This window comes from Papilio polytes, unplaced genomic scaffold (assembly GCF_000836215.1).
Source record: "Papilio polytes unplaced genomic scaffold, Ppol_1.0 DF820889.1, whole genome shotgun sequence".
NCBI classification, from domain to species: Eukaryota; Metazoa; Arthropoda; class Insecta; order Lepidoptera; family Papilionidae; genus Papilio; species Papilio polytes.
This window is the reverse complement of record NW_013528315.1, coordinates 1,020,367-1,045,836: the sequence shown is the minus strand read 5'-3', so window position 1 is coordinate 1,045,836 and position 25,470 is coordinate 1,020,367. Positions and strand designations below refer to the sequence as shown.

General features: G+C 32.5%; 2 protein-coding genes across 2 annotated transcripts; one reads left to right on the top strand and one right to left on the bottom strand.

The window, feature by feature from the left end:
* Positions 1-1,239: 1,239 nt before the first annotated feature.
* Positions 1,240-17,151, bottom strand: LOC106110098 (carnitine O-palmitoyltransferase 1, liver isoform). The gene is made up of 17 exons (XM_013291810.1): positions 16,819-17,151; positions 13,260-13,427; positions 11,252-11,388; positions 10,994-11,102; positions 10,470-10,637; positions 10,126-10,247; positions 9,621-9,822; positions 8,247-8,446; positions 5,508-5,686; positions 5,223-5,356; positions 4,986-5,011; positions 4,704-4,766; positions 4,083-4,264; positions 3,655-3,860; positions 2,847-3,045; positions 2,380-2,540; positions 1,240-1,613 (listed from the first exon to the last, which is right to left on the bottom strand). Exons 2-17 carry the CDS (start codon positions 13,398-13,400, stop codon positions 1,521-1,523), a joined length of 2,322 nt encoding a protein of 773 aa, XP_013147264.1. The 5' UTR covers positions 13,401-13,427; positions 16,819-17,151; the 3' UTR covers positions 1,240-1,520.
* A 381-nt stretch (positions 17,152-17,532) lies between these two features.
* LOC106110080 lies at positions 17,533-19,017 on the top strand. Its single transcript, XM_013291771.1, has 3 exons — positions 17,533-17,764; positions 17,995-18,128; positions 18,638-19,017. Exons 1-3 carry the CDS (start codon positions 17,593-17,595, stop codon positions 18,728-18,730), a joined length of 399 nt encoding a protein of 132 aa, XP_013147225.1. The 5' UTR covers positions 17,533-17,592; the 3' UTR covers positions 18,731-19,017.
* The last annotated feature ends 6,453 nt before the right edge of the window (positions 19,018-25,470 follow it).

Below are 25,470 nucleotides of genomic sequence, written 5' to 3'. Positions count from 1 at the left end.
CAGCACTTACCTACATATTATTCGTTCCTTAACAAACTAATCAACCTAAATAGACAAACTACGAAAAATCCTTATTGATAGGTTAGGAATTAAAAGTCAACATTTTTGAACAATTATTTATTTATTTGCATTGTAAACGATAAGATGATTACCTTACAAATGCGTTTTAAAATCGCGCGTAACAAATTATATCTAAAAACGAATGTGATGATTGCGTTAATCTGTGTTTCCCAAATTGCCTAGAAGTGGACTTAGTTAAAAAAGTGGTTACAAAATTGTATAAGTTGATAATCATCTACTAATAAAGTTAGTTAAATATGTACTTAGCACTTAACATTATACTTTATTGATATGTAATAATATTTAATTCAAAATATATTTGTATTTTATAAAGGTTTGTAAATTTATCTAAATGGTAAATTTGCTGTTATTTTTATTCAAGGGTCAAGTTTGGGAAATACTGATAGAAGTGTATAATAAAAGCTACTTTTTCTAAGGTAAAATAAACTCAATAAGAGCATTGTTGGATCATTAAATAGTGATTGCAAATAACGTACATAATTATACATAAAACATTTGTGATTGTGATTTAAATTGTACTTTTCTAGAATATAAATCTAGTCATCATTTTTAAATTGGACAAATTATTCTATAAAAAACTATTTAACCAATTAAAATACATTTCAAAACAATTCAAATAAACGATGTTAGTATTTTATTTAGCATTTTTGCATAATAAATATTAGTTTTGATATTGTAAATTAATTTTGCCATATAAAATGTTAAAAATATAAGAAGGTATAAAAATTTAATCTAAAAATAACATATTGTTTTTCTATATATGAAATTTAACCATATAGTATTCTTAGTTATTGGTAGAGTGCAATCTCGATAAAAAAATGAAGGAAGTTAAAAATATTCCTATTATGGCGTAATTTGTTCCAATGAGTTTAGTTATAAACAGGATAGAATTGAAAATTCAGGTTATATTGTGTCAATGTTTTTCAATTATTTAAAACTCTTTATATAAGTATTATAACGTAGTTTTGGAACAGTTGAAGATTTTTAAAAGATTGTTAAGTTGAAATTCCTTATAAAGTTACACTGTACTTAAACATCTAAGTTATTACTTATATGAGGAAATTCAAGTGTTAATTGTTAATTAAGCTGTGAAGTACAATAAAATAGTATCTCAGCTTAAAGAATAAGAAAATATTTTCGTACAATTATTCTTGTAAAAATTGTTAATAGGATAGCTATATACTACATAGTGTAAAAAAAATAATAGATGGATATAATTAGTGATCGAATTCAAAGCTTAGATTCTAAAAAAAGTTTCATAAACTAAAAATTACAACAACAAGAAAAAAATTGCATTATCTATGCTAAAGCGTATGCGACGTTTCCGTGAATATCAATTGTATTAACATGTTTACGAACATTTGTTAGAGTGAGTAACAAGGATAGCAATATTGTCGTTAAACATGTATTATAACAATGGAGATTCACTATTTGTGATACTATTCGTGATGCTTAAGTTTCTTAAAATCGGTGAACAGCTCCTTTATATCTTTTAGCGATCTTTCTACTTGTTTCACAAAGTTGCTTGAGCTCTGAAAGATAAAGCAATTGTTAATTACTAAAATAATTGAACTCCTAAACTAAAGTGGAAATATAACATTTTAAGATTTAAGTTTTAAGAGAAAACAATCATCAGATAATGTTATCCGTATTTATAATGATTTTATGGGATCAAGGGCCTGTCCCACCAAATTTTAAAGTGATAACAATCCAACATGTAAAATATGTGATGGAAATATCGGATTTTGTTCCCTTATCTGACAGTGACGTAATTTTTAAGCTATCTGAGCCTCTATCAGCCAGTGGTGGGACAGGTCCTTAGGGTCGAAAACTAGAACGAGAATAAAGCCGTACAGACGTTCAATTTAAATTGATTGTACTGGGCCTTATATATATCGCTTTAGACAATATTATATGCTTAATTTTACTGAACATTAAATTGATCAGTTAAAGTTTAACAGTCTGAACAAATTCCACTTACACAATTTTAAATGAACAATTCGACTCTTCAGTTAAAACTGTCAGAACTGAGTGTCTATTGACAAAAGTTAACATTTTAATGGACTTTTGAGTATGCGTGGTTTTACCACCATCTATAGTAATATTATATAGGGAAAAGATTTGTGTTTTTGTATTTTTGTATGTATTAAAATAAATCAAAAGCTACTGGGCCGATTTTAAAAATTCTTTAATGTTAATTAGTAATGGTTTTCATGGGGACAAAGTAGCGAATAACAGCTATATTTATATTTATTTTATTATTCAGTCGTTTGGTATTTATTTTTAATTAATATTTACCGTGATTGGGCAACTTTTCTTGCTGGACACGTGGAAGAAGATAGTATCTTCACCAACAATGATGTATGAAACGCCGTAGCCGTCATCCGCAACAGGACCAAAGCCCCCGCCGGCGCTCACACATTTCGGATACTTCTTCATATCCAACATGCTCGTTTGACCTGGAAATATATATAAAATCTTAATAATTTTAATATAATATAAAATTAATCATACTTCATACTAATATTATAAATGCGAAAGTTTAGATGGATGTTTGTTAGAGTTTGTAGCTTGAACGGCTTAACAGATTTCGATGAAATTTGGCATAAATGTTGAGGATAGTCTGGAAGAACACATATGTAGGCCAACGAGATACAACCTTAGTCGAGAAAATCATTTATTTTCCGTGTGGTATTTGGGATGTTTCCCGTTAAACTATTGGGTCCAACGGTAAACACTGTTAGTTGATACAATTAGTTATTTACCGTGTGGCGTTTGACTGGTGGACAATCGCCACGGTTCATTGAAGACCTCTTGAAGGAAAGGCGATTCTAGTTCCAAGTATTTGGAGACGACGTAAAGGCAGAAAAGGTGACGGTCAATGCCTCTACCAGCCATTGCATCTTGGTAACCCAGTTGATGACGTTTGCTCGCCTTCACAAACAACTGCATACGTTCTTCAACCTGAAAATATGTATAAAGTAATACAAAATTAATATTACTACGTCTTTACTTCGTACGTATATTATAAAGAGGTAACTATTGTATGTAACTTTTAGACAAATTACGAAAATACATTCGCCATTAGAAAGCTACTTTATCAAAGATTTCAATGAGCCGTATTTATTACTTTTAAAATTCCGCTCAGATAAAGTCGAGAGCAAAAGCTAATTTTCAAATCTATTCCGCATTCTCGCGCACTCCATCTACGCTTTTCCTTGAAAATTCACATTAAATAATCAACTAGAGTCCCTTTTTAAATTAACAAGGAGCTAGTTAGTTATAATAATTTAGTTATACTTATACAAAAAAGTTTTACTAACAGTTCAATTTGTTCCTACACAGTTTGACAGTTCAGATAAAACTTTCAGAACTCTGAGTTTTAACGGCTCATTTTAACGTTGGTCATTAAGATTTATGAAAATACTAGCAATTGTTCGCGACTCTGTGCACGCGGAATTAAATACAAACAAGTAAGTAGCCTATATGTTCTGTCTACGCCAAATTTCATCGAGTTCAGTAGTTTACAAACTCTAACATCCATCCATATAAACTTTCATATTTATATCTTACGGTTGCATTAGGGTCTTCCATAGCTCGGACCCAGGCGGTGCTCTCAACGGTACAGGATCGCACCGTCTCTGTCCGTCCTTCGCGGAACAAGCGTGTCATTGATGCTTCATATGTGAGACAGAAACGACCCGCATCCCTATAGTATGAGAGCTGCAATAGTAATTGTATGAACGCGTCCGGAGACACGCGACAACTCTTCATGAAACCTAGAAATAACATAATTCAAAGTTTATTTTGCACGTTTACTTAAGTTTATTATGACCTGGCCTAAACGGCTAAGCCGATTTTGAGTAGTGACTGTAGTAATTAAACAGAGAAAAGAACAGAAAAAGATCTTCCTTCCCACTCACCCTTTATCTTTGTTTAATTTATTGTTTAGATAGATTAAAGTATTATTGTATTTCAATTTAATTGATTTTTTATCTCACCTTTTCCGTATTGGGTGTAAGTTAATATACGTAAGTCGACATCATTGAGTAAATTCTGGGCAATGTTGTAAGATATGTCGATTCCTTTCATCAATTCTTCTTTGTTTAAGTCCCATTGCAATCTGATTGGTGGCGGCGGAGCTGTTTCTATAATACCATGTGTGTTACCATCCGCCGTATAACTGAAAGAAAATGAATTCACTCAGAGTGGCATTTACGGGAAATCACGAAGTATATCGGATTCTTCCCAACCGACACCCGCGCTGTCCCCACGTGGGGACAGGTGAGAATAAAACGTTTTATCCGCCCCACCTTTTTGTCCCACTGTCACCATTGAGGTGACAGATGGAACCGTTAAAAAATAAGTTCCAACCGTCGGAAAAGGTGGGACGGATGACATTTTTTACTCTCATCTATCCCCACGTGGGGCCAGATTGGGATGACGATTAGGAATGATTCAGTAAACCGTATTCTAAAAAATTATCTTGAATTGAATCAGGGAATCTGGCGGCGTTACAACTTATTTATTATTAAAATATTTAAGGCAACATGAAAATGAAGAAATATTACATGTTCAAATGTTAGGCAAAAAAAATGTTTTAGAAGAGATTTAATAGTTACCCATTCTGTAATTCCGACCAAATAACATATTCCCAGAGGTGACCCATTACGGGTGCATCCGCCCTGCAAACAAATTAGAGAAAAATTGTAACATAAAAAACCAATAATCCCATCACTTCATGTGCATTTATTTCGCTATTGTATGACCAATATTTATTATAATGATAAAGGAGAACAGCGTTGAGTATCAAAAAAAAAAAATATGTGCATATAAAAGCGTATATTAAGTATGTTTGAGAATATAATAAATTCTGAAGTGTCATATTTTAATAATTTGCTCACCAAGTGTGTTCAGCATTGAATCCAACCTGTAAAAATAAATGACGTTATAATTATTAACAATTACAACATTATGTCAGTATTTTCAAGATGCTTGGGTAGATCCATATTAACCAAACGAAAACCTATGGTCAGAAAAATATATCTTTAACAGACAAAAATTACAGCTAACTTTAATGGTTGATGAATAATAGAGTACATTGATTTTTCTTAATAGAATAAACTCAAATCAATACTTACAAAGCCATTCTTGCTGAAGCAGAGGTTAAAAGACTTGTCGAACCAACGATCATGTCCCTGGCCGTGCAATAGTATGCGGCAATATTCATCCAACTTGCTAGGATCCTTCTCATCGTATCCATACGCTTTATCATCTGTGAAATCGAATTTTAATATGAATTACACATTTAACACTCATTGACTTAAAATATGCAAGTTTTCTCATCAACAAGTGTTGTGTACAATTTTTTTTATTATACAAAATAAAATTGATATATTATTAACATAACATAAGAGATAACATACCAAGGCATACATTAAATGCGGCCCTTTCAATACAGTGTAGTGAAGTGCGGTTGTGTCCTCTATTGAACCATGTTTGTCGTATATGTGCCCAGTGCGACCTCTCCCCGGCAGTTAATGCTGCAACCCGCTCTTCTCCTATCATAGGCTCCGATTTATCATTGAGGACTAGTTCGATTTGACTGATCACATGTAAAAAAATGATAATGATTAGGTTCTACATGACGTCATATGTCAATACCGAACATTACATAATGATATCGTTAACTCATAGAAGTTCCCACCGAGAGGCTCAAACCTTTTTTTTTTTTTTTATAACAAAAGGTGACAAACGAGCAAGCGGCCACCTGAATCCGACAAAATGGCGAAGCGACCGCTGCCCATAGACATCCGCAATTGCAAATGCGTTGCCTACCCTTATCCGACAGAGAAGGAGATGCACATAAAGAGGATATTTCCCCTACCTATGTATCTCCTCCTCTGTTAAATCCACTTTCCCTTCCCATCCTCTCCTCAAGAAAAGGGCGGTAAAGAAAAAGGGACTCAAATTAGGCCTCTGGCACCACACTCATCAGACGAAACACGGAATTGCTTCCACTTCACGCCTGTCTTCTGTGTGGTCGTGGTATTACACCGGGCGTGCCGGCCCATTCGTGCTAAGATGTTAAAGCGGGCACTACCACTGTTGAAAACCTACTAAACCTACTCAAATCAGGAGAGACTAGACTAGTCAACTATGGACTATGGCTCAGTGTTTGGTTTTCTACACACATTTCTTTGATTTTTCGCACAATACTTGATGTTTTAGAACGTCAGATAAGTTTACTTATAAGCTTCGAAAGCTTTCATTACCTAAGCTATTTAGTTAGCCAATGTTTCTTAGAAATGTGGAAACCTGTTTAAAGTCCCAAAAGCGCTAAAATTGTAAGTGCTAGAAGCCGTGGATTTCATTCTTCTACAATTATATGAACTATGCATTCAAATGTATTTGAAGTTTTTTATACTTAAATGTATTTGGTAATATAATAGTTAGAAGTAACAAGAAAATATTGAGCAGCTAATTTTTTTTGCCTTGCTAAAGAAACGAAATCTTTATCCTAATTATTTTATATTTAATCTTATATGTATAGTTTATAAAAGTTAATAATAATAGAAACCACCCAGTAGGTAACAGATATAATTTGCTTAATAATTTGTGATAATTGATTAGATTGTCGAACAAGGAAATAGATTAAATATGTAGTCATTAATCAAAATGAAATATCTTGTAGCTTCAATAATATTAATTAACATTCAATCAGATTAAACACAAAATTATTCTAATACTAACTGTCAACCGCGGCTGCGTTTACGCCGACTAAAACAAATGGTTAAGTAGCCTGAATTCCCCGAGACTATGTTCTACAAAATGCAAACATATAAACTTTCGCATTTATAGTATTAGCAAGAAGTAAGCTGTATTTTGCGGTATTTATTAAGGAGCCTGAATAATCTTAGTAATATTATAAATGCGAAAGTTTGGATGGATGGATGGATGTTTGTCAGAGTTTGTAGTCTAAACGGCTGAACGGATCTTGATGAAATTTGATAAATGTAGAGAAGAGCCTGGAAGAACACATAGGCTACTTACTTTTGCTTTTTTTTTAAAGTTCCTCGCGAACAGAGTGGCAGGGGAAAGCTATAGTTACTTGTAACACGTGTAAGCATTGAAGGTTAGTATGATGTCCTTTTTGATGAGTAAAAAAAAAACACAATAGCTTTTTGTGTATAATGTATTGTGGAGATTCAAATTGTATGTAGATTTTTTAGCATAGAATTTAGACACGTGTGGGGCTGCTATCTTTATATCTAGATTCAAATCTATGTCCTAGCGTATTGTTAGATTTTAGAAGTAAAGAATTTAGAATCTCGTGGTATATTAATGACAGTCTAGTCATTCTTATTTTAAACCAACTTCTTAATTTGTCTGTATCTTTTTTTTAAATTTATAGTTAGACTTTTGTTTGAGATTATTCATGGCAATAAAGCGCAATAAAGTTAGTAAAAGAAGGCACTTTAAAAATTAATTTTATCACACTATAAAAATCGTTAAGTACTAGAATGATTTTTCTCGCGTTATCACATAAATGGAATTTGTTTTACAAGACATGTTTATATAAGCTACTCCAATAAAATCGAATCAATTAGTAATGTTGTTCAATTTATTTATCTATTTGAACTATGCTACGAGTTGCGTAATTCATATCAGGAAATTAATTGCATACAATAATTATGGGAAATGTCTTTAATTGGTTTACAAATCTTTGAGTAATTCATTGCTGCGGAACACTTTGATTGGAAGTTAACTTGTGATATCATTATCACATACGAACGTCAAAATCCAATTACAAAACGAAAGAACCATTGGATGACTATTGCAGTGACAATGGTAGTCTGGCCTCTTTACTGCTGTGGCATCTAGTTTTTGTCCCTTTCCCGCTTTAAGTTTTTTTTTTCAATCTATTTAATATATACAAAAACATAAATCTTTACTCTTTATAATATTGGTACACAGCCATGCACACACCCATAAACACACATACATACACACACAAACATTTCTTAAAAATGTATTACTGTTAGATATAAGCAAAACGTAATGTGTGCTATGGAAGGATGGGACATTCTGATACAAATAATCATTTATTTCCCAACGGATATATACTTGTAGAAAAAAAAGATATGGACAGATTGTAATCTCACCGTTGTATTTCCACAGGTGTGAGTAGTCGTCCTCTTGAGTAGACCATGAGTTTGAAATAACGTCCCTTGTGGTACACCGTGACGTGAGTGGAGTCCTGATAGTGGACCAACTTGTCCGTCTCTACTCCGGGAACGCGCACCGTATTGAATAAACGTTCATACTGCCAAGAGCACAACGGTACCATATTTTGAAGCATTATCTAAAAACATATAAATAGATATAGCAAGGCGAAATTATTAATACTTTTTGAACGATTAAAGTAACTGGCAACTAATAATTTTGAGTACTAGCTGAATGTGCATTGCATGACAAATGTCAAGACCACGATCAAATGACTGATGACAATTGTCTTTGAATGGTGGAGTGATGCTCTTTGTTATTTTCAAATCAATTGGTTAACCTCTGTAAATGTTTGCAATTCGATTAGAATGTGTTGTGAAGTTATCAATTAAGATGGTGGTCAACTAAATATAGTGTTCCCAATGTTACGCGATTGTTATTTTATTATCTCCGGCATACGCACGCGCACAATGGAGGATCGTTACCGTGTATACGATCTACCTTCGGAATTAAATTCTACAAACCCTCGTTACTCTGGCAAATAAATAAATAAAAACATGCTTTATTATTTTACGTTTTAAAATAATCTTTATTTGGCCTTGGCTTAAAATAAATAGTTAATCCTAGTAACTATTAAACAACTCTTATGCTGGGTTTCTGTTCATTTATTTTATGATTCAATGTTAAGTCAACCTAAGTTTCAATGGAGTAAAAGAAAAGTTACGTTCGGAAGCTCATTTTATGAATTTATCGAACCATAAGCAATATCGAATTGATAAAAGTAGTTCAGAAACCGCCCATTAGTAATCGGTTTTTTAGTTAAAACAATCTTCTCTTAATTGAGCGTCGCTAACCGATGATGTAGGGAGGTAGTCTCTCAAGGGGGGGCTCTAAGTAAAATGTTTATTTGAAAAATCGCGTCTTTTTGAGTTAACCAAATGGGGACAAGGGATCGTAGTCATATCGCATTTTGAATTAATTTATATAATTGTATTGCAGTTTGCGACTCTCTAGAGGGGAGAAGCTCCGAGTCAAAAGAATATTGCATTTGTTAATCTCTTGTTTTTCAATTAAAATATTTATATTTCTTTCTTCATTTCTATTGTTATTTTATTATTGAAACCATTATTTAAACATTATATTGTAACCTATAACTAACCTTTATATATAACGTGAACTGTGCAGTGCAATACACATTGTATGTTAAGGCACCAAGCAGTGTTAACACAATTATGTAAAACTGTTTTCGTTGAATAAAAAAAACATACAATTAAGGACATCCTTTAGGAAATCAGTTAAAATTACAAACTTACCGGTTCCAATTCCTGTCTTTCTATCAATCTTCTGAACTGCAGGCAGAAGTGTATTATAGCTCCGGCTCTCGCTGCCTGGTTTGTTGTTGGTCTGAGTAATATAGCATCCGTTCCATAGAAGTTGGAGTTAACCATCAAAGGGGAACGACCACGTAAATACACATATTCCTCCCACCAATCAGAAACATAGTTACTTGACCACCTGGAATATATTGTTGTAGAATATAGTAAAGGAATATCTTACTAATATTATAAATGCGAAAGTTTATATGGATGTTAGTTTGTTGCTTAAATTGCTTAATGGATCTCGATGAAAGGCATAGATGTAGAGGATAGTTTGGAGAAGCACATAGTTTTACTTTTGCTTTTTTATATTCCACGCGGTCGGAGTCGCGGATGAAAGCTAGTATTTTTATATTCTGTATATGACGGCTATTTTGTCATGAGTTAAAAATTAACATAATTCAACGTAAAATGATATAAATATAAAACTGTAATACGTTACCATGATTTTAAAACAAGGTATCTCTGTAATTTAACTGCTATTGTCTCTTCGAATTCTTTAGAAAGTCTCTGAACTCGTTGGTAATTTTCATCATCTAATAACGGACGCACACTATTAAGGTACTGAAATAAAATAATGTATTATTAATTAATTATAATTAATAATTATAAAATGATTTTTTGTTTAACTATTGAAATGAAATGCAATTTAATTCAAAAATGTTTATTTTCTAATATCATGTAACTTTTTCATATTTAGGTAGATATTAACATACTTTACACTGATCTTAAACTGAGATTCAGTTATTAAAGATGTCCTATAATTTGTAGGTATAGAATGCTCACCCTTGTCATAGTATCTTTAACGGATGGCAAAGGAAGTCTCGGCAGGGATCCCTGGAAGCTATACAGCCTAGGTTTATTCCAGCCTGACAGAACTTTGACCACACTAACCCATAGCATTGTTTTAAACGAGATCCTTGCACCGGGAGCTCGAGATTCATACATCCAGCCCTATAAAGATACCATAAATACTAATATATTAAATTAAAAATTGGTTTCAGACATAAAATTTTAAATAAAGTGAGTTTTAAGAAATCGTTAAGCTTCACTGACTGTAACCTTTGAACAACTTGGAGAAGATTACGTATTAACACGTTTAGTACTGTCGACTTGTCTAACAAGTCCGATGAAAACTATGCGGTATAGAAAAATGCATCGTAAAAATCGTAGTGGCATGGAAAGTGTTAACCAAGCTATTAAAAAAACGATCGAGCTATTCAGGAACCAGTAAGAAAATTATAACATTTTGTCAGTTTGTTAAAAATTAGTAGGAATTCAGTAAAAGGTGATATAGATAACGTTATTACCTTGTACATGAGTAAAACTTTAAGCAGATATCGCATCAGGAATATTACTGATAACCACATTGTGAGAGCTGCCAATAAGCAAGCTATGACTTGCCACATCGTAGATGTCCTATATGAAAAAACAAGATATTTACTTATTGGACTATCCTGTTACAAATACGACATTTAAGTAATATATCAAAGCAACACAAAAACTTAATGAGACCAAAACATTTGGTAATATATTAATTAGGGTACAATTGATAAATAAAAAATTACCCGGGCAAAACGGTCAATGCTTTTTGTACTAGTCCAAAAGGTATATTAAAACCGCCAAAATGTGTTGCCACAAGCAACGCCCATAAGACGTAGAGGGATTGAAGATGGCCCGGGTACACGCCATTGCTTACACTGTTCTGTAAAAAAATATAAATACAGACAAGGTTATAAATAGAAAGTTTCTTTAGTTATAATATTTACAATAAAAAAACATCACCTTGAAATTGTAAAAATTCAACTTTCCATATTCGGATTCAAAACAATTCAACATTCTAAACATAGTACTTAACATCAATCTTTAACGTAATCGATAACAAATTACGATTATTTTCAAATTCAATACGTATATTTAACAATCGAAGTATCTTTTTTGTTCCAGAATCACAGACTCACTGTCAGATTTTAGAATGAACAGAATTTTTCAAAAGCTCGCATATAAATGTCTTCTCACAATAGTCTTTTCCTAAGGTTTGAATACATTATAAATTCTAATGCCAGTTTCACACGAAGACAGAACAGTCGGGCAGAGCAGTAGACTGCAGTACTGCTAGTGTTCAAACGCACGTCACCTCGCGGAGACAGAACAGTACTACACCGTACAATGCTAGACCTCAGAGTTCTTACCACGTCACAGCAAAATTATCCGTTTGAATAAGTTATGTGAAAAGTACTGAAAATAGAAGGTAGCGACACGCGAATGCTTTATAATTGATTTTTGTAATAACGCGACTCTGTTTACCTATTGCTATGAAAACGTATGTTTATCATTACCATTTGTTCAGCCATAGGCGTGGCAGACGCTAGATGGAAGTCTTAATACATTAGGAATCATAAAAAATAATTTACCAGGAATAATATGGTTACTTATAACTACTTAGTTCATATAATATGTAGTAGACGAACCTTTAAGCTTGATCGATGAAAGCAATAGCAGTTTATTGATTAACAACGCTTTTGGCTTGTGAAGTGGAGTGTCTCGATTAGTACTGCACATTGAAATGTGCACGCGTATTAGATGAGTAATAAAAGTACTGCTTAATATTGATACGCGCTTACTCAAGTCTACACAAGATGTTCACAACAATGTAACAAGCGTTAAAGGACCCACCGGAACCGGCAATTGTATTGAATAGTGGTCAAGGAGTCGCATATTTATAGTACCGTCAGTCACGTGTTGGTTGGACATGAAACGTGATGTGTAACCAGACTAGAACGCTACACCTATAATAAATAGTACTATGTAGTAGTAATTGAGGAAGAACTAAGCCGAGCCACCTTCGTTATTAGTGTTAACGGGCACAAATCTAATGGTCACGCGATGTAAGGTACATGTTAAACTTTAGGGAGAGTCGCATAATTTATAAGAATACAGAAAATTTACATTATTTCGTAAATTAGAAAAAATCATTTTGGTATAGATTGTGTAGATTGTACGTTAATACGTTTGTGCGAACATAGAATATAGGTTACTCGCAAATTAAATTGCCAGCAAACGTTTGACCCAAAATATCCCCCAAGATTCAGTCGTGGTTAATGTAACATATCCTCATTATTACCGACAATATTGAAATTAATGTAGGAACGTAGCAATTTAATTCTATGAGAACTACGTATACCATAAACTTATCTTACTAATATTATAAATGCGAAAGTTTAGATGGATGTAGGGATCCATGTTTGTTAGAGTTTATAGCCTAAACTGCTGAATGGACCTAGATGATATTTGGTAGATATAACGGATAGTCACACGGACGGAGTCGCGGGCAAAATCTAGTATTGAATGTTGCCACAACAACCACACAGTTTTTTTATAATCCAAAGTAGTGTGTGATGATCTTTAATAATTTCATTTAAGTGTTTTTTATTGTGTGATCCGACGAATCGTACAATAGTTGTTCTGCCACTAATTACAAAACATAGTTTTTACTTACGAAGCAGCAAGAGTTGAATTAGTTTAATGCAACCTATTACGTGTATTGGAATATAAAAAAAAACATAAACTACATACCCTGAATCGTGCCAATCGTTTCTTCCAGGACCTGAGGCCAGACTCCCACACCAAATAGAGCACCTCCCGATCAAAGTTGACATCCCATCCGTCGTGGGTAATTGCGAAAGAGAACGCGACCGCTGAGTGCGCTTCCGCCATCTTGAATCGGCTTCACTCGACCTCAACCTGTATGGTACAATTTTTTTACACTCTTGATTCATAGAACACCAAATAGAATAAACAAAACGCATATTGCTAAGATCAAATATTGGTTTATTCCCCACTATCACAAACCAACTATTGAAGCAAAACTTATAGAAGACTCTTTGAATAAAACATAACATTTCAGTCGCATCGATCACATAAGCCTCAGTTTTTCATAATGTAAAACATATTGATAAAAGTTTCTCGCTTTTGCAAGCATACTTAAGATTTAACTTGAATTAAGTTTAATGAGATTAGCATGAACTTCAATGAAAAACGCATACAAATCATTATTTGATTATAATTTTTATATAGCAAAGCCCATTGAAGCAAGCATATAAATACACTTATAATAGGACATGAATGAAGACCTAACAAAGAGCTATCAGTGCAGATTTCATTAGAACTTTTAAGTATTCTTTCAATTTCTATTAGAAGTGTCTAACAAATCAACATTCGCTGGAGCTATAGTCTTAAGGGTATAATTATGTATTCGACATCCTAGAATATGTAAACCACCTAAGTGGATCGTAGCGTAGAGTATCCTTCTGATAAGAATATGAAGGGAACTTTCTAAATAATTATTCTTTTTTCATACTTTCATTTGACTATATTCTTAACTAGCTTGCGAATTCGTCCGCGTGAAATTAAAAATATAGCCTATGTTACTCACTGCTAAATTATCTTTCTAATGGAGAAAGATTTTTTTAAAATAACCTTAATATTCTTTACGCGAATCAAATCAAAAATACAAATATTTCCTCTTTATAATATTAGTGTTTGTATCAACGCGTATGAACATACTGTTTTTTAGTTTATTGTGTGGTTAAACGATTCATTTATTTTACTACAATTATTAGATAACAAAGTTAGGAGTTTGTTTCCCGGTTCACTAGTGGAAAAATGAATGACTGATAATAAAATACGTCACAAAATGGATGTTTTTATTCGGATCATCGGGTAACAATCTAGCGCATAATGATTATAGAACTAATGAATGCCTAATAAATAATAATTCTTATGTCGTCCACGTGGAATATTCATAGATGCATAGATAATGGTGTTACAATATTTATTTTCACTATCTCTGTATGTTACAATGTAAACTTTTCTATCTTGTTTTCGATAAAATCTGGTACTCTAATACTAGTGTGAATTATTTAAACACCAGTGTAAACTATATTTTTAATAATTCGGTACAATTTGATTGTGTTTTGCTATCGATTTTCTCTTTAATCGATTACTCTCCTTTTAATTTGGACCAACTCGATTTTGTTTATATTGTTTATTAATCAATTAACCTCAAATTAACTATCCGTTTAATCGCAATCTTGTAAGCTTTATTTTAGTGTTTATTATTGCGTGAATAATGAAACGCCAAGCTTTGTCTCATTATTAAAATTCGATATCTTTTACAAAAAAATAATAACAGGTCTTTAAGACCGCCTACGAATAAAGCTAAATATAATAAGAATAAAGCCTATTTATTGAGTAGTAGCGAATATAATTAACGCGGTTCCATTGTAATGTTACTTGTATAAAAACATTGCCATTTTTGTAATTCTCTGCCACAAAATTGAAATAACAAATTATTTTTACGCAGTTGTGTTGTCAGTGAAAACCGACGGTTTCCAGCAAAGCATTTACGATAAAGAGGATACATAGAAAAAATGATTATCATTGCGTAACATGAGTCTGACTTCTTGCAGGCGTCATATTAAAACGATTGACTATAAATCGACTTTGTCGTACAGCTTGAACAAACATTTAAAACAATGCCAAGATACTATTGTTTGAACAGATCAAAGAGCGCGTGAACTTACGCCCCTTGTGTCGGCCCACGAAATAATATTAACCCTAAAACAATAATTTACAATCTACCTAGCTTGTAATAAATCCTAATAATAATACGTTTATTTATAATTACATAGCAAGTTACCAAAATAAGTTGTAAATGAATTATTAGAAAGAGTAAATTTATTCTTAAGAAAAGTAGACGGGATACCATTTAAATTGTTTTTAAAATTGTTACAATTTATAAAACTAACTTCTTACTAATATGATAAATAGGAGAGTTTAGATAGATGGATGGATGTTTGCTAGAGTTTGTAGCCTAAACGGCTGAACAGATGTCGATGAAATTTGGCATAGACATAAAGGATCGTCTAAAAGAATACACGGGCTACTCACTTTTGTTCTCTTTAACTCCACGCGGACGGTGTCGCGGCGAAAGGTAGTGTAATATATAAACAATCAGAGTTGTGAAATTATTAAACCTCATTTATAAATGAGTACTAATTTATATTCATTTATTATGCTAATTATTTTTTTGAACAATCAATAATTAACAGTTAAAAAGAATTAAATCAACAAATTATCATCAAGAAAAGCTATAAAGATGAACCTGTTATTTACATGTTTAAACTTGATTGAACATGTAAATAATAAACTACCCTCTACATCGAAATACTCTTAATTTCATTCGGAAACAGATAATATTGTATGAATACAACAAAACCTAAAAGAAAACTATCATATGATCTACAACATCAAGGTTCACTTAAAACATATTCCAAATATTCCTACCAATTTACCATCACACTACCCAAGTATCCCTTAATTTGACAGAGTTTTAATTAATTAATATTCTAACACTAGTGTATGTGTATTTGATAAGACTGTTGCCTTATCAGTAATCTAAGACGGCAACATTGTAAGAATAAAATATGTATCCTGGTTGATAGTTGATAAAAAAATAAACGGACAAAAGTACTACATTACTTGTGATCTCATTTCTTTTTACATCTTATTTTTTATTATAAAATAAAATATTACTATTAAAGGTATGTTGTGAATCTAATATATTTATTACTAGTAGTTATGCTGACAGAGAAATAACCCCAGTCCATACTTAAATAAAATAAAATATTCCTTTTAATTATCAGCAGTTTAGAAGTTGAACTGTGATTTTGGATCTATCTATTGCATAAAGTTAATGTAAGTTTAATTTATAAACAACTGGTTAAAATCCGAAATTAAAAGAGAAATCGTTTCTAACACACTCATAGCCACACAAACACAACACACTGACACAATTATATAAATATTTGAACACGTTCGCAGTGGCACACGCACACACGCAAAGCTAGTGTCAAAGTCTAAACTTAACACCGAGGCACTCTCCATGGATATACGTGGATTTTATAATAATATGCCCACTGTCTACGTTCTAAAACAGTATTTAATTCACTTGTTTCGTATACATCATACAACGTATTTAATATATATCAACATATCGACTGCTTAAAATTATCGAAAATTTAATAAAAAAATTAAATATTACTTGTAAAGTAAATGAAATAAAGTTTCTTACCTGATCAATTATTGGTAGAAATTGACGAACAGTTCGCTAACTTTGAGTATAGCTGCCACAAATTAGTTAGAAAATAGGTACTGTTATAATAACAGTACCTTTTTGGTTATTATTTATATACCACTATTTATCATTGTGTCGCGAGATATCTATCCTGTCCTATATTAATTATATTGAGAAGTGTCGTTTTCCCCCTAAAATACTAGTAACAAAACAAAAACTTAAAAAATAAATTAACTATTAATACGGAACTAGGTTCGGTTTAATACTTGTTTCATCAAAAGTTAACACAACCAAAGAATAGCGCAGCGACAAACTGAAAACGAATGAGGAGCGAGGTCGTGTGAATTTGGTATTGCCATATTGCAAGCAAAGAAATTATTTTTATTGTTGGCGCCACCACTCTACAACACAAAAGAGATTTAGGTGAATGGCAGTACTAATAATTTAATGTAAAAGAAAAAAGAATGAGTAATTCATTACTTAATGAATTCTTGCGTGTGGATTAGCGATTAAAGTTAAAACAATGTAATGTATTTCGAAACGCACAATTTTTACATGCGTAAAATTGATCTTTAAAAGTAAGTGTGAATTATTATGTCACTGTCAAATCACAAATCAAACAAACGTCCTTTAAAAAGTAAATAATGATAAATTAAATTTTTGTAAAAAGTACATCTATCTATACACAAATACATATTATAAATAAAATTAATGTTAAACTAAATATGTGCCATAAGACATAAATTATAAACGTAGTAAAAATATTCAAAAATGAGTTTGCGTACTTTCTTTAAAGGAAGATTTCTGATCTCAATTATAATCTTTACATTCTTTGTCTGGATTGCTTATTTATATCTAAATAAGCTACAAGTAAATTATAACAGTTCAGAATCGGAAAACCATTGTATGTCTGAACTGACATCAATCAAATATCAACTAAATGGTAATTGATTTTAAAACTAAGATGCCCCACTAATTTTATCTCTATTTCATTAAGGAGCAGATTATAAATTATGTTATAGTAGTATTTTTATATAAAAATGGTCACAATGAGATATATATCCAAACAAAGCCATATACATTTACAAATCCACAGATAACCATAAAATTAAGTCAGTTTGGCATAAATGGTAGTTCTGTAATTATTGTAAATAAATGTTCTTGTGTTTAAAGTTGTTACAGAATACAAAAACCGTATCGATAGGTTATTAACAGAAACACAAAAAGCGAGGGAAGCAGATAAGGAGAGATACAAAGATATATTAGAAAGTTGTGGAGCAATGAAACAACACATATCAATATGTCAGGTATGTTAATGTATAATCTTTATTTTTGTAGCGACTGCGGTTATATACTTAACCTCCACCTTACCTGAAATTGTTGTCTGCTGCTGTCTACTAAATCTCTTAGGATGCCCACAAAACTCCTTAATTATGTCTTGTATTATGATAAAGAAGCAAGAAGTAATAGATTTTTACTTCGTCTTTACTACATATATCTGTTAACTGATTTCAAAATGGAGGAAGTACTCAATTCTATTTTTTTATCTATGGACATTAATGATGCTGTGATTTATGATCCAATTTGCTTATTTTTTAATACAGAGTGGCTGCATTTTAGTCCCAAAATTAAAAGCTATCCAATTGTTTTAATTTTAAAATTCAAATGTGGGAATGTTTTGTCTGAAAGTTAATTATCTTTTGTTGTTAAAAAAATAATTATTAAATTACTGAAGTAACATATCTTTTTCTATTTAATACCAATAATGAAATAAAGAATGAATGAATGATAAGAATAAATTATTATTTATTTCCAGAGCCAGTTTGAGGATCTACAAAGTGAATGTAAAAGAGTTAAGGAGGATCATGACAAGTTGAAGAAAGAGACAGAAAATATTAAAACATCTTGATCTCTTTTAATTAACATGATTCACTTTTTATATTAACAACGGTCATAAAGTGGATATGACAATGTTTTAATTCAATTCTTACAAGTTCAATACTACACAAGTTAATAAAATGTTAAGAGCATTTGTATACTGCTCAACATGCCTACATATATCTATCCCTTTCATGCTATTTCATAAAATAGAGACGCAATATGTATCCATATTAGTGGATTATCATACTTCATACTAATATTATAAATGTGAAAGTTTAGATGGATGGATGTTTGTTAGAGTTTGTAACCTAAACTGCATAACGGATCTCGATGAAATGAAGCATATAGAGGATAGTCTGGAAGAACCCATAGGCTAAGCACTTTTGTTTTTTATGTCCACGCGGGCGGTGTCGCGGTCGAAAGCTAGTATGCTAATAATTATTCACATTTGACTCGCTACACGTACGCACAGTCATCTCAGTACATAGCAGTCTAGACAAACCCGGATCTTGATAAGGAAATTGTAATTTATTTATCTAATCTCTAAGCACGCGAACATATGATTCAAGTATGTTCAGTATGTCAGTTCAGTATGTCAAGTTAATATCAGTTTGTGAATTGGTCTATTTTATTTATCTAAAATTTTAAACGAATTGTTTGAAACAATAAAATCATACAACACAGATATAATGTGATTTATTTCCCAATCTAGTTTTAATACAGAGAAACAGTTCTAATTTCAGAGTAAATTTTAAATATACATCGTACGACGAGAGAAGTCTTGTGTAAAAACTATTATAAACTAATCTTAATTATTGGATTACCCAAACGTTTATGAACACAAAGCGCTCAGTTGATAATATGTTCTTTAAAATAACCTGTTTTTTGTATGAACAATGAGGCTAAGGGGCAATTATACTTCAAGCAAATGTTCAGCCTCCGACACTAGAGTAATCATCTAAAGCTCCATCGCTCTTGTGGATGATGGTCTGTAGTCTGTGGCCTGTGGTACCGGGTTTAGGCTTGGAGTGGTCGAGTTTGGGTTGCGTTTTGCTTAAAGGTCGCCTTGCCTCAACCGAGCTGCTACAGCCCTCATCTTAGTACAGGTCGCCACCTCGTATAATTTAAGCTTGACTCATATACAGTCACAGACGCATTTCAACATCGAGTATTTTAATCGAAGATCGTCATCTAGTGTCTAGAAGCGAAAATAATGCGTGGCTAGATGTGTTGTTCACGTCTGCCGATAGATGGCAATTTAGAATATTTTAAAAATTACATTTAACGCCCTCCCTCTATCGGTCTACTAACCACCATCTAACCACTTCGACTAAATTGATTAATCTTGTAAACATAGATGGCGTGCAACATTTTTTTATTTAATATTTTCGTGTTTACATTTTTGCTCTATAGCTTGAAAAGGAGACACTACAAATTACATAAACTTGAAATAAATAAAACATCACATATTTATTATACTAGCTTTTGCCCACGTCTTCGTCTGCGTCGAGTTTGAAAGTTCAAAACTTAAGTTCGTCCGTTTTTTCAACCAATAGGTTTATTATGATAATATTAACTCAGGTAATAAACTAAAGAAAAAAAGTTATGTAGCAATCTGCATAATAACAGAAATCTACTGATACCAGATTCCAAATTTCTAACACCGGTAGTTTGGGAGCTGATTTTTAGGTTACCCTTATTGTTTGTCTTTGCGATATCTTCTAAAAGATCATATTTGCCCAATTTAAATGCTGTAAAGGACAATTTTATTCTACATTAGATTCTCCTGACAACAAACGCATTTATTTGGATAAGATAATATTAACGCCGCGGTCCAGAGATACGCTTTTTATTAATAGTTCCTAAACATTAGTAGTAATAAAATATAGCCTATGTTAGTCACAAATAAATTACTTTCTAATGGTGAAAGAATTTTTAAAATCGGCAGAGTAGTTTTTGGGTGAACAAATACATACATAAATACAAATCGTTCCTCTTAAAATATTAGTATAGATTTAATTTAGAAAGGTTTATTTAATAAAAGAATTAATTTTTAATTAATTTCTCTATTTTATCTGTTGGCCGAAAATTAGTGACACGAAAGTGAATATTTATTAAGATAATAACAAATTAGATAAAGAACAAATGGATGCTATAATCAGAAAAAGCCTAGTAAGCTTACTCTGACGCAAATAAGTCACCTTTTTGCCGTTTTGATTAGCCTGTTTTTGTTGATTTGCTAAACGGCACATGAAACTTTAAAAAACAAATTTTCGTTATACGTTATATATTTACGTTACGTACTATCGATTGGTGGAAAATTGACCACTGCGGAGAACAATTAAACATAGCCTTGCCAGGCTAGGGTTAGGCAACCCGGTTACATGTTTAAAAAAATGTGCTCTTTCAGATAATATAGGTTTTATCAGGAAATCTGATGAGGTAAGGTCATCACTAGTGTTGTATCGCTACCTATTATAAGACATGCAAATACATGATGTTTGCCAAATGTTGTTATATTCGAAGTCTTAATTTTTCCATCTGTATTGATATGAGGCAATGTAATCTGTTATTTATTTAGATAGCGAAAATGTAACGGAAAGGAAATGATAAAAAAGGTGATTTCGCTTAGAAAAAACGCGATATGTGTTTGTTGACACAAATGAGTAAAATTTTACGGTTCCGTTCTTGCGATGTGTCTCAGGCTCCCAGGTCAAGGGGCCATTTGTTATATAACAGTCGGAATATCATCAAGAAAAATGGACCAGGAGGTTAACAATTTGAAAGCAATGGATTTGTGATCTTATTCTTTTATTCAGATGGTCGATAATTGAGCATTCATATTTTGAAACAACTTTAAAAAAACATTCCGCCAAAGACTTGATTAATGACATGTGACATTAGCAAACTACCCAACGCCCCTTGCTTTTCACCATAAATTAAAATGACAAAGTTTGAATGCGTTTTGTGAAGTCCTAAGTGTAGATAAAATATTTTTTGTCGGATATTTGTTTCAAATTTTGTTTTTTTTCTTTCATATCAGCTGGGTTTTAAGGTGCCGGTGTCATCGTTGAGGCAGACAGCTTGACGCCAAGACCGGATACATCCTGTTATTTATGTATATTCAGTATTTTGGACTTTATAATTAATCGACGATTCATAGTTACGAGTTTCCACTTTTGAAATACTTGTACAAAAAACTACTGTTAGTTACTACAGCAGACCACTGCTCTGCTCGATACCAATCCGAGGCTTATGGTTATTAGTTTTTTTTAAATATCACTATTTACTTGAAAGTACAAAAAATAATATGCCATCCCGAGGCTGAATTTCTTCTAAAATATCTATATGTATAAATATCTTATTTAAATTCACTCAACTCCGCTGCTAAAATATTCAGCTAAAGAACATTTTAAGCGTGGGATAATACGTCTGGTGGAATTGATTGAGCGCCTCGTTGCGGGAACACAATTAATCCATTCGAAAATTATCCGGTGCAGTCCCTGGGGCTTCAATTAAAATGTAAATGTCGCGGGTCGGTGTTGGAGTCTGATAGCGGACGCTGAGCGCAAACTCCCTTCATACGAACCGAACTCCCCGCGACCCGCACCGCCCGCACCCCGGCGTCATAAGCGTCTTCTCTATTTATGATTTTTAAAACCAGCCAGTTATGAAAGTAACATTTCAATTCGGTGAATATTATCCTTGGTTTTTCTCTTAAACGATTTGCATTTTATCACAAAAAATGATTATTAGTTAGGAATCTATTACGTTTATTACTGACGATGGACATCCAGTATAAAATTTTCGACAAATGTTCCATGTTTTGTAATATTCCACTAAACTTGGTCTTAATTTTTTTTTCATAGGAACCAGTGATAAAGATAAACTAGTAAAATTGCTCCATCCGTTCATGTTACCTTGATTTTAGGCAACGTAAAAATATAATTTAGTAGAACGGAGCCTTAATTAATTAATAGAGGTGAGTTGTACGTAACAGTCAAACGTTTGTGTAGTTTTTAAGTTTATCCGGAATAATGATATTGTCTTCATTATTTGTGTCACACTTAAAAATCATTAAAACGTACCTTTATTAAGCCTTAAATGACTAAATACAATAATATAATAATCTATGTTATAGTTAAACATTTTATATTTTTTATTACTAGATACTTCTTTGCAAGATACATTAATAACAACATACCTAATCTAAAACAACACTTTTTATATATTAAAATACCTTATTGATTCAGCAATAACGTAATGAATTTCTCAACATTGAATTCGAATTTAACAAGATATATCGTCTTGTCGGTAAATTGAAACTCATGCCGGAAGCGGTAAAATAATGTATTCGTGGTTGAAGCGGGATAGGAGAGGCTCAAAGGGGCGGTACTTCGCCCTCCCCTTGCCCCTTCGCTCCGACCCCTAGGCTCTTACCACGACTCCTTTCAACAAAGGGGAACGAAGGTGAGATATCTACCTAAAATTACATTATACCCTAAGTATACATTGTTACATAGTCCTGGTATATAGCACAATGTTATTGCAACACAGATCGATATCGGCAAGCGCTTGATGTAACAAGCAGGTAACTTTGTAATAATTAAGGTATCACTTTGAATAATACAGCTACGCTATTCTGCGAAAATTAGGATCTAGGTTTACGTAGCTAAGTAGCGTTAGTGTTTATTAATAACAAGCTGTTGCTCGCGACTTCGTCCACGCGAAATTTAAAAATAAGCCTATGTTACTCAGCGATAACGTAGCTTTTGAGTGGTGAAAGAATTTTCATAATCGGCCTAGTAGTTTTTGATTTATTTCAATACGTATAAAAATAAAAATTTCCACTTTATAATATTTATATAGATGTAATTACATAATTAGGTAATACCTAATTAGGTAAATGGTTAGAAATTACGTAATTTACATATCAATATGTCTTTGGAATCAAATCCATTTTTAAGTCAATTTGAATTGCAATTAGATTTCCCATTATAAAAACATTTGAACCATCTAGTAAAGAATTAGCCATTGCTTTGACAAATTCCGCGGATATTCACTACTCTTCAAATTGCGATTCGTTTTTTTTAGGTTAATTATTTACATACCACAAATTTCTGTATTAATTTTTAATACGCGGTAAATTCCGGTAAATTAGATGTGCTTTTTCCCTACAAGAAAGCTAATCGCACGTATCTTTTATATCAATAAGGCAAAAAACACCGAAAAAAGATGAAAGAAATTTCATCGGTTCAATTAACTTTTAACAGCTCATCCTTCAATTAGCTTTAAAGCGCTGAAGTGTTCAAAAACTATTGGGGGCGCTCACATGCGCTCGTCTAGTAAATTTATTTGTTTAAGCGAACTCAGTCCAAGCACTTGAAGGCTGAAGGAAACAAAAGCACTCAAACAGCTTAATGCCATTTTCGCCTGCGCTCAGTACAGGCGGACTCACTAAAAACGGAACGCGAGGATACATTAGTTTACTTTTGGTTAAGAATTTGTTATTGTAAGCCATATGGGCGCAGGGCGGCGGCGTGGAGCGGGAACTTTTTTTGTTACGACGAATCCACAGCGATCGTTAAACAATGGGACACATGCTTACGTGCCGTACATCTGTGAGGTGGCTCGTTTACTACCATCGGCTGGAGCTGCCGTGAAGATATACATTACTATATGCTTTTTAACCCTAAACATATAAACGACAATATAACCGTAGAATTCAACATGTAATAGGGATATTTAGGGCCTGTCCCACGAAATTGTAAATTGTCTAATAACAATCCAACTTGTAAATTATGCCATAGAAAAATTGGATTTTGGTACCTTATCTGACGGTTACGTCATTTTTAAGCTATCAATGCGTCTATCAGCCAGTAGTGGGACAGCCTCTTAATATTTTAAAGTTCTTAACTACTATTTATTGATTGTCTACATGTTTTTTTCAGAAATAAAAAAATACTTAAAAATTCATTCGATTCCAAAGAACTTTCTCTCCCCAGTGATAAATTTCAATGAAGAAATTAATCTTGCTAAGGAGTACGGTATAATCTTAGCGGAGCTTTCCAGAACTTTCCCGGACGTTTAATATCGCATTATTGATATTCTGTGAAACGAGGGCCCGAGGTCATCGCTCAACTTCCATATTACCGCCGCAAGGAATCCACTTAGAGATAAATCGATAACTAATTATACGGAGTTCCTTCCAACGGATTAAATACGATATTCTGTACATAGCTTTAGAATATCATGTAGCGACTAGCACTCGATCGTAAATGATTCATGTCACCGATCGATTGTTAAATTTGTGAGTTTATGATTGATCTTAAATATATCTTTTATGCTTACACGTGAGATACAAAAATACCATAAAATAAAGACGAGTTCGTTTGTTTTTCAGTCAATATTAAATTATTTTGCCGAGGGAAATGTATGCAGAAAATTCGAAATTAGACTACCTTTCCTAGTGTTATTTACCTAATTTAATAAAACTGGAAAAAATCATGTTTTGGGCCTTATACTAGCCAGTTAGTCTGTATCTTTTTATCCTAATAATGTAAGCTTTGGCCCGCCACTGCGCTCGCGTGAATTTAAAAAAAGTGAGTAGCCTATGTGTTCTTGTAGACAATTCTCTAAGTGTATGCCAAATTTCATCTAGATCCGTTTATTGGTTTAGGCTACAAACTCTAACAAACATCCATCCATGAAATTAAACTTTTGCATTTATAATATTAGTAAGATGTATACGTTGGAGTGACGAGTGGT